At 37.9% G+C, this 11090-nt stretch overlaps 1 protein-coding gene across 1 annotated transcript in view; it reads right to left on the reverse strand.

Moving 5' to 3' along the window:
* Positions 1-11090, reverse strand: part of CDKL3 (cyclin-dependent kinase-like 3) — a 108353-nt gene that overhangs the window by 51815 nt on the left and 45448 nt on the right. Inside the window, exons 3-5 of the mRNA XM_006866205.1 lie at positions 6820-6998; positions 2894-3006; positions 648-787 (exon numbers count right to left, since the gene is read on the reverse strand). Coding sequence (XP_006866267.1) covers positions 648-787; positions 2894-3006; positions 6820-6998 — 432 coding nt within the window. The remainder of the gene's footprint in view (positions 1-647; positions 788-2893; positions 3007-6819; positions 6999-11090) is intronic.

Genomic DNA, 11090 nt, shown 5'->3' on the forward strand with positions numbered 1-11090 from the left:
AGCTGCTCCTCAGAAACCCTATACAGAGTCACTATGAGTTAGAACCAACTTGACAGCACTTAACAACAGCAGTGCCTTACTGATACTTTAGGGTAGTACAGTACAAAGAACAGATTCCTGGACTGGGTAGACTGGATGCTAAATAAAAACATGGGGATAAGCATGACAAGTCTTTGGAATTTTTCCTTTTTATCACTAATTATTATTACATTTGGAATAAACCAAAAAATAAATAGACATGATTATTTTAAAGGGCTTTCAATTCTAATAGTGTTTGAATTTTAATTTATAAATAGTATGTTTTGGGAATCTGTAGGTAATACAAACAATGAATGCACTCAGCTACTAATTATAAGGGTTGAGGTTCAAGTCTACCCAGAGGTACCGCAGAATAAAGGCCTGGCAATCTACTTCCCCAAACTCAGCCTTTGAAAACATTATGGAATACAGTTCTACTCTGACACACATAGAGTCACCAAGAGTCAGAATTGACTCAATGGAAACTGGAACTGATAGTCAATTTTTAAGAGTAACTTTTAAAAGATAACATCACAAATTCTTTTAGCATTTCATTACAGTAGTATTTTTAAACTGTGTTATAATTTATGCACAATTTCCAGAAATAAATCCTAAATCTCTTAACATACATGAACTATATCTGCCAAGAATCCATTCAGCTTTGGGTATTTTTTTCTTGCATTTTTGGGGTGTTGAACTTGAGGGAGGACCACCCCAGCAAAAATAGGGCTCTTGGAAAAGATATTCTGCAAGTGAGGTGTCAAATTGCCTGAAAAGACAAAAAATATTATTTAGAAAAAATACAAGAAAAACAGGGAAATTAGTCCATAGTCAAAACAATCAAATTGTTATGCGAGCTACATTAAATTATTAGAAACTGAGATGAGAATAACAGTTATAAAGTTTACATTTTTACAGCTGTCATATAAAATTTTGAGATTTCCCCAGTAATCTGTTGTAGCATATATGCACAGTTCATTTTCTTCTCCCAAACTATATTGTTGTTGTAAGTGCTATTGAGTCAGTTCTGACTCATAGCAAACTGACTCATAGGGTTTCCAAGGAGCAATTGATGGGTTTGAACCAACGACCTTGCGATTAACAGTCCAGTGTTTATCCTACAGTGCCACACCAAAACTCCTAAGACATAATATATAATATTATTAGGATAAGCACATTCAGAATTTTATACATTTCCATGTGTGTGGGTATCTAAATGGCTTAGCTAGCAAAGCTCATCAGCAAGCCCTATTCAAAAGAGCCAAATTAAAATTACTTAGCAAGTGAAGTATTGCCAAAAATCAACAAGGCTAGAGTCTAGCAGTAGACTAAAAGGAACTATATGAGGAGTGAAGAGTACTAAGTTCTAGCATCAGTTTTGCCATAATTATCCCTTTAACCTTGGGCCTTTCTGTGTTTGAAAGAAATCCCAAAATGCATAAAGTTTCTTCTAGCATTTATCTCATAACCAGAACTTTAATGATGACACACAGAAAACATATAATGCTTTATGGCTCTGAACTGCATCTACAATCAGTATTTATACAGATTTCACTATTTTTATAGTTCACTAGCCCAGCCCTTCCTGATGGTTCTGTAATTACATGTTTATGTACAACTTTCCCATCATACAAAGGACCCCTCAAGGTCCTCATTCAGAAACACAAAACAAATTATTGAAACGCCATGAGCATGGCTAACCATCAACAATGTTTGAATCACAAAGCAGTTCATGAAATAAATTAATCTGTCTTCAAATATATGCCCAAACAAGTTATTTAGCTATCAGGCTACCTACTGTGATTTTTTTAAAAAGGCTTTTTTTCCTGAGTCATTAATTGATTTTCTATCTCCAAATGTCTTTTAAAACATCTGACTCATCTCTTGTTATTTTGAAAGCCTCGTTTAGAAATGCAAAGATTTGTAGAAACCAAAAATTTAAAAGTTTCAGGCAAATTGAAGTAGGTTCACAGTGCACTATTTTTCTGACCATCAACCACTAACATATGGCACCCAGGCAAAGAAATTATTTGCAAAATCAGAGGAGAATTTTCTGCCTTCTTTATCAGCCTAAGGCACCCAACTGCTGTGATCTATCAAAACAATGTGCTTCCCTGTTCTTATTGAGAGCCTGAGTATATTTTCAGAAATTAATATAATAACCGAGTACTGCCTGAAATAACACACACACACCTTTTCAGTCTTGGTTTCTTCTTGTTGTTGTTAAGTGCTGCCAAGTCAGTTCTGACTCATGGCAACCCTATACAGGGTCTCCAAAGAGCGGCTAGTGGGTTTGAACCCTCAACGTGTGGTTAGCAGTCCAATGCTGATCCTACAGCACCATACCAGGACTCTCCATGTTTCTTAGATATATGGTTTTAAAATGTTAATGGTTGCCTAAGCTTGAATCCTGGTTCTCTTTATGTGGCTTCTGAAAGAGCAGTCACACAGACAAACAGGCATTAGGAAAGATAACCCTTTTGATATGTTTATCAGGACATTCAATCATCTTGTGAATTGGTGAAAAAGCTACAGTGATAACTTTACAGTCCATCTGTGCATGCTAACTAACATTGTTAAAAAATGGGTATAAATATTGCTTGTAAGGTATAATCATTGTACACCATTCCTCTTTGTTGCCGATGCCCTGGGAGCTGGCTTCCTAATAATAAAATAAATAAAGCCTAATAATAAAGGCTTTTGTCTTTCTTTTTAAATCTGGGATGTTTGTTAATTGGACTGAACTGCTCCAGGGCATTGGATCCAAGCTTTAGGAATAATGTCATTTTTTAAAAAAAGCTAAGTTTGAAAATCAAGAATTGACCTGGCAGTATGGATTTTAGGCAAGTAACAGATTATTTCAGTGAATACCTACCTACTTTTAAAACGATTTTATGAAGTAAATCCAAATCTGAACTGCTAGGGAGATAAGGGTTTCCAGTGGCCATCTCAATGGTCATACAGCCCAAAGCCCAGATATCCACAGGCCTGGAACAAATAAGAAGGAACAAATCACTTTTTTCATGCAGAGGCTATCTAAAATACCTGTCTTTAGAAAACTTTCAAAATAAAGCCAAGGCCTAAGAATAACAAATGTTAAGTGGTTACTGATTGCTCTCAAGTCCATTCTAACTCATCATGAATGTAGAGGACAGAGTAGAATTGCTCAGTGGTGTTTCCAGTGTGGCGCTGTGGGTTAATGTGCTGGACTGCAAAGTCGGTTTGAACTTAAAGGTTGCTGGTTCAAGCTTACCAGCCGCTCCTCAGAAACCCCATACAGGTTCACTATGAGACTTAACCTACTCAGTGGCACTTAACAACAACAATCTTTTCTGAAGCTGACTGCCACATCTTTCTCCTATGGAGCAGTTGGTAGGTTCAAACTACCAACATTTCAGTTAGCAGCTGAGCTCTTAACTACTGCATCACCAGAGCTCCTTGTTTAAGTGGTATCATTTGTAAAATTTCACAGTAACATCAAATGCTTATGTTAAAAGGTCTACATTAAATATGATATTTTATTATAAAATTGAATAACTTATTAAAATTATATGAGAAACCATGGAGCAGTACAGATAAAAATTATAATTCTAAAATTATTTCTGGAAGGAAAAGAAAGAAAGAGACGAAGGAGAGAGTCTTGGCTTCAATAGCAGGCAGGTTTATTGAGAGTAAACCTGGGAGGGGGTACTCTTATGTCACCAAAGGAGACCAAGAGCCCCTCTGTTCTCTTCCAGACTTGGGTATTTAAAGGCCTTGTGGGCTGGGTAGTTCTGGTGAGTTTACAATGGGTGGGGGTATGGAGATTTTCCTGAAACCTGGAATTTCCAGGGGTGGGGGGTGTCTCCAGGCATAACAAAGACCCAAGCTTCCAGGGAGATTGGTAGCTCAAGCAGGACCCCATTCAGTGTCAATTGGGGGTAGTTGCAATGCCATTCTGTTGATCAGGCACAAGGTCCTTCAATTTCAGATACTTAGTGTAAATGACTTTGAATTAGCATAATTAAGTACTAAAATCATCTTGTATTTAAAAGCAATAAATAAAAATTAATATTTTACTTATCTTAATCCATTGCGACTCCATCATAATCCATATTTTGTCAACAATTTTTTTAAAGCATGTTTATTAAAAGATTGTTTATATATATATGAGAATATATATAAAGATGGAGTCCTGGTGTGGCACTGTAGGATAAGCACTGGACTGCAAAGTTGGTGGTTCAAACTCACCAGCTGCCCCTCAGAAACTTTATAGGGGGTTACTATGAGTCAGAACCTACTCAAATAGGGCACTGAAGAGAGAGCAGCCACTCCAAAGACAGGAACCTTAGGGGACAGTGAGTTCATGTTAATGAGGAGGGAACAACTTGGAAAGGGAGGGCGAGCATGGCTGCACAACTTGAAGAATGGCATCCATGTCATTTAATTGTACATGTAGAAATAGTTGAATTGGTATATTTTTGCTGTATATATTCTCAACAACAAAGTAAAATTTTAAAAATGAAAGCTACCACCTCACATTTGAAAGAAATATAAATTATATAAATATAATTTACAAATTACACAATGAGATGTTTTTCACTAATCTGGTAAGCCTTCTCCATCAGTTAAGGAGCTATGGTAGCACAGTGAGTTAAGCTGTCAAGGTCAGTGATTCAAACCCAGCAAAAAGAGGAGGCTATTTGCTTCTGTAAAGATTTCCTGTCTCATAAACCCTAAGAAGCAGCTCTAATTTGTTCTATCAAGTCACTAGGAGTTAGAATCAAGTTGATGGAAGCTGGTTTGGTTTGGTATCTAGCATCTGTTTATCCATTTGTCATAATGTGGTGGCTTGCATGTTGCTGTGATGCTGGAAACTATTCCACCAGTATTACAAATACCAGCATGGTCACCAACCTGGTTTCAGGGGAGCTTCTAGACTAAGAGTAGGGAGAAATGCCTAGTGATCTACTCTGGAAAATCAGCATACAAAGAGAAACAACAAAATGTCTTATGAATCTGAGAACAGGAGAACGTCAAAATAACTAAGTGTTTATTAGGTTAAAAAAAAACAAAAACTAACTTAAGAACAGCTGCTGAGCTGGGAGGTTCTGCCATAACCAGAGCAGAGAAGGGGAGCTCTGATGAGATATGAAGGATTGGAGCAGTTTATGCTTCTATAAGCCCTCAAATTTTACCTGCCAGGACTTGTTTTAGTACAAGGGCTATGGAGAAACTGCTAAAAATAAATTAAGTTGGTCAGAATAGTGATATTGAAAACAAAGGAAGAGAAGACCCCCAGTGTGTGAGGGAAAGAGTCAGAAAACCTCAGAGAGCAAACTACCATATTTTTTTTCTTTAAAATACTATACAAAAATAGTAGCAGTTCTATGAAGTTAGAAAAGCTGTCTTGAAATATGCCTCCTTCAAAGAGTTCAGAAAAACAGATTTCACATAAAATTGAGTAGCATTCAAGCATTAAAGCTAACTTCCAGTACTTATAAAATTGTAATTAAAAAAGAATAGAGTAGAATAACATCCCTGAGGACAAAAGTCCATCAGAACACCATGCCCATGAATTGGATCAAAACTGAAATAATCTATTTCAAAATGAGCTAAAAAAAAATTAAGAAAATGTTACAAGACATGAAAGAATAACAAAACGGAATTCGAGAAATTCATAAATTGAGTGACAAAACTCATTAACAAATTATAAGTAAAAATTATTTCAGAAATAAAGAGTAAACTATGAAGAACACAAGAGTGAATAAACATAACAGATAATATCTAAGGGGGGGAAAGGTGAAAAGAAGGAAACTTTTTTGAATAAAAAGAAATAAAGGTGGATATTAAGAAATTGAAACTCTCATCCATTGTGCAGAAACTAGGACCCTTATCTATTGCTGATGGGAACGTAAAATGGTACGATCACTGTGCAAAACACTATGGTGGCTTCTGAAAGTTACAGAATTACCATATGACCCAGCAATTTCACTCCTAGGTATATGCCTAAAAGCAGGAACTTAAACAGATACTTTCTTGTACACCAATGTTCATTACAGCATGTAAGAATTATTTTTCTCTCCCCATTTTTTCCTGTATTTAGTTGTGCACGTTGGTCCTTTTATGTTCTATAGGACTAATTGTTTTTTATATTAGATTACTGTTTTAGTATAGGCTGAAATCATGCTACTTTTTAAGGCATTTAGAACACTATGATTTAAAAATTACTGTTGGTCAATCTTTGGAGTCCTGGTATGGCGCTGTGGGTTAATGCACCAGACTGCAAAGCCGCTTGAACTGCAATGTCGGTGGTTCATGCTCACAAGCTGCTCCTCAGAAACCCTATACAGGGTCACTATGGGTCAGAATCGACTCGACAGCACTTAACAACAACAACTGGTCAATCTTTGCAGTGAGGGAACCATTTCTAGGAAAAATGAAACTTGACAGTTCAGACTACAACGCTGCCAGAGTAAGATAAATGATTCACAAATTTCTGCAAAATGTAGAAACTAAAAACATACAGAGGCAACTCTGCCAAGGTTAAGGGCAACACAGCTGAAAACAAGTCTGGATAGGTCCTGAGGGATTTCTACATTAGCCTCCATGGGCTGTGGCCACTGAGCTCCAATGGGCAAGCATGGCAGCAGTGGTAGCCAGTGCCACAGGTGCCTATGGGGCCGACTCTTATGTTACAACTGGAGGTATCTCTCTTCTTAGTCCAGACAGCAGAGAGGGTCAGGACCAGGGATGACAAATGCACCAAGAGAAAAAAGAGATGGCCAAGAAAGACTAAGTAGGATCCTGAAACATACATACTTTCCATAAGTGGTATCTTTTAATACTAATTCTGGAGCTCTATACCAGCGTGTGGCCACATAATCCGTATAAATGTCCCCAGGAGCTGCTAGTGTTCGGGCAAAACCAAAATCACAGAGTTTAGTAATTCCTGTCTGGGATACTAAAATATTCTCAGGTTTTATATCTCGATGAATGATCTGGAAAACAAACAGAAGATGCAATATATTAAAATGAAGTTTCATTATCAAGATAATATCTCAAAAATTACAGCAAAAACAGCTAATTAAGACAGTAAAGCTATTTTTAATATGTAACTTTGAATAACATAAACTTGTATGTTACATGTATATGTAGATATATGGGTATTATCCTACTACTGACAGCATTATATTTCAGGGTAGGTCTTGAAATGCACTTTTGGACAATGAATGTGACACTATTGCTCTTCAATTTTTCATTTGCAGCATGGTAGACCATATGAGTGTCCAATTCAAAATGAGGATATTCAGTTCATTTCAGCTTATTAAAGCCTAGAATATCAATACGATAGTCAAATATTTTCAACTCTTGCCCCATCCATTACCTCGAAATGATATGAAGCCAAGAAAACAGACAAAACGCTAAAAAGGTAAATCACATCCCTATAAGGAAAAGTGATCAAAAGCATTTAATAAGAAAAATTAAGCTCCCCTTAACTCCATGTCCCACTCTTGCTACTGCTCTCTCTCATTTTCATCACAGTTAAACCTCTTGAAAATATTACCTGTACTCAGTCATTACTTTGTGAACACTCTCAAGGTAATACGATCTGTCTTCTGCCCTACTATTCTGTTAAACTACTGCAGAGGCCACATAGAACTCAAACACAATACTCACAATTATGGGATTTACTAGGGAAGGTAATAGGTTACAATCCAGAAATACTCAGAGCACAGTTCTTCTAGTTAGGACAGCCTCTTCTCAGTTGTGCCTTCAAGCAGGCCTCTCTCTGCTCTGGCAATATGACAAAGCTCTTTTAAGAGATGCTAGTAAATGCCCATAGGGCGTACCACTCCACCGTTAGCCTCAGTCTGAAGACATTCAGCTCTAGCTACATGGGTCAGAAAACTTAACTCCTCCAATTAAGTACGTGGAGTCACCCCACTCTGCAAGCAAGATTTCTGTCCAAAGTCATTCTGCTTTACTTACTCCATGGGCTGGGGAGCCCACTGTTCTGTCTTGTGCTCTGGCTCTGGGTCCTGTTGCTACTGCTCCTCTGTCCCTCCTTCAGTGTCACAATTCTCTGTCTCTGGGTCAAGGAGGTTCAATACATAGTGATAGCAAGGTATAAAGGGCACGGTCTACTCCCTGATTCTTTCTTTTTTTATGGTAGTGAGACCCCACCCCCACACCCCAATTCTTTCTTCTGAGATGGTTCATTTTATACTTATGCTAGTTTCAAGTTTTTACAATTACACACAATGAACTTTTAACATTTACAGCAGAATCATGCCATCCTATCATATCTTCTCACACCTTGTTTCCTAGACCCCTCATAAAAAGTTATTTGATGAGAGTTACAAAGACTAAGGCTAAAAGAGATACATTAAATAATACACTTAACACAAACACACACCCCTCAATTCATAACCTACTTGATAGCTTAGTGGACAAATACTACCAACCACTTTTCTATTTAGTTTCTAGGACCTCAAACTTTCACACAATTTCCTTCTATCTCCCTGGGAGTTTTTCTTTCTTGACCTGTCCTTTAAATGTAGAGTTCTGGTCTTAGGCTTTCTTCTCTTCTCAGTTTCCTTGGCATTCTCACATAATCTTAGTAATTTTTTAGTAAGTACCCATATTGATTTCCAATGTCTATCTCTAATTCTTATCTCTCTCCTGGATCCAGTTCCATAGGGCTGACCCATAGGCTTCTCAAACTCAGAAAATTCAAAACCAAACTCATCATCTTCTCCTCCAAACCACTTCAACAATCCTTTAGCTCAGTGAAAGGAACCAACATTCAGCTCAAGGCTCATGCCAAAACCCAAAGCATTTCCTCCACTCAGTCCTCATTTTATCCTATGAGCCCAACCCAAGCCATGGTATTTCCAATAATCTCACACACATGTGAAAGTTGGACAGTGAATATGGAAGACCACAGAAGAATTGATGCATTTGAATTGTGGTGTTGGAGGAGAATATTGGAAGTGCCATGCACTACCAAAAGAACCAACAGATCTGTGGTTGGAAGAAGTACAGCCAGAATGCTCCTTGCAAGGCAGGATGGTCTCATACTTTGGTCATATTATCAGGAGAGACCAGTCCCTGGAGAAGCAGATCATGTTTGGTAAAGTGGAGGATAGGATAAAAGAGAGGCAACTACTGATCTTTCTTTGTTTCCAACGTTCACATTCCAATCACCAGAAATTATTAATGCATATTGATTTCATGTTCAAACAATTTCAGACAGAAGAAGGTAATAAAAATCGATTTCTTCATCTTTGGCATTAGTAGTTGATATGTGAATCTGAATAACATATAAATTTGTATATGCTATATAAGATGGCCAAACTTCGTCTCTCATACTTTGGACATATTGTCAGGAGGGACCAGTTGCTGGAGAAGGATATCATGTTTGGTAAGGTGGAGGGCCAGAGAAAAAGAGGAAGACCCTCAACGAGACGGATTGGCCAAGTGGCAGCATCGATGGACTCAAGTGTGGCAACAGTAGTGAGGTTGGCCCAGGATCGGGGCAGTGTTTTGTTCTGCTGTACATAAGGTTGCTATGGGTCGGTACCGACTCGATGGCACCTAACAACACCAACTCCTATGTGGAGTACTGGTGTGGTGCTGTGGGCTAAAGCATGAGACTCCAAAGTCATTTGAACTGCAAGGTCGGTGGTTCAAGCTCACCAGCTGTTCCTTGGAAACCCTATACAGGGTCGCTATGGGTCAAATCAACTCGATGGCACTTAACAACAACAACATATTTATATATATGTAGACATATAGATATTAGCCTATTATTGACATCATTATACTTCAGGATAAATCTTGAAATGCACTTTTGACAATGAATGTGACACTATTTCTTTTCAAATTTTCATTCACAGCATGGTCAACCATATGAGTGTCCAATTCAAAATGAGCATATTCAGTTCATTTCAGCTCACTAAAACATAGGGTATCTATCTTTATGCGTTCCATTTTATTTTTAATGACTTCCAATTTTCCTAGATTCATACTTTGTATATTTCACATTCTGATTAATAATAGATGTTTACAGCTGTTTCTACTCATTCTGAATTGTGCTGCATCAGCAAATGTAGGTCCTAAAAGCATTACTCCATTCACATCATTAAGGTCAACTCTACTCTGAGGAGGCAACTCTTCCCAGTTGCTGTTGTGTGCCGTCAAGCCAGTTTCAACTCAGGGCAACCCTGTACAGGGGTTTCCAAAGAGTGGCTGGTGGATTCGAACCACCAACATTACAGTTGGTAGTCCAATGCTCATCCTACAACATCACACCAGGACTCCAACTCTTTCCTGGGTATTGCATTTTAAATGTCTTTCTACCAGAGAGACTCACTTGCTATTCATAACATTTTCACTGGCCATTTTTCAGAATTAGATGCCAAGTCCTCCTTCCTAGTCTCTCTGGAAGCTCCACAGAAACCTGTTCAGCCTGGATGAACCTGATGGTATTTAAAATACCAGTGTCATAACTCCCAGCATCACAGCAATATGCAAGCAACAATATGATACTGTGATGACTTACATATTGCTCTGATGCTGCAAGTTATGACACTGGTATTTCAAATACCATCACAATATGACAAGGAGTCCTGGTGTGGTACTCTAGGATAATGCACTGAACCACAAGGTCAGTTTGAATGGCAAGGTCAGTGGTTCAAATCCACCAGCTGCTCCTCAGAAACCCTATACAGGGTTGCTGTAAGTTGGAACTAACTCAATGGCACTTAACAACAACACAACAATATGACAAACTGACGGATGAGTGGTGGCCAGACATACCAGAATGACTATAATCTTAGTAACAAGTATGGCTAGGATGTAGAGAAACTGGAACCCTAATACATTGCTAGTTGAAAGTAAAATGTTGTAGCCCCTTTGGAAAACAATTTTGCACCTTCTCAAAACATTAAACATAGACTTAGCAGTTCCACTTCTAGGAATATGCTCCAAAGTACTGAATATATATATCCAGGCAAAAATGTATATACAGAGGAACAAACAAGATAGCGGATCAGGTGGAAGTACAGTAAAGGAGCTCCACTTGCAAC

This window comes from Chrysochloris asiatica, unplaced genomic scaffold, assembly GCF_000296735.1.
Source record: "Chrysochloris asiatica unplaced genomic scaffold, ChrAsi1.0 scaffold00087, whole genome shotgun sequence".
Taxonomy (NCBI): Eukaryota; Metazoa; Chordata; class Mammalia; order Afrosoricida; family Chrysochloridae; genus Chrysochloris; species Chrysochloris asiatica.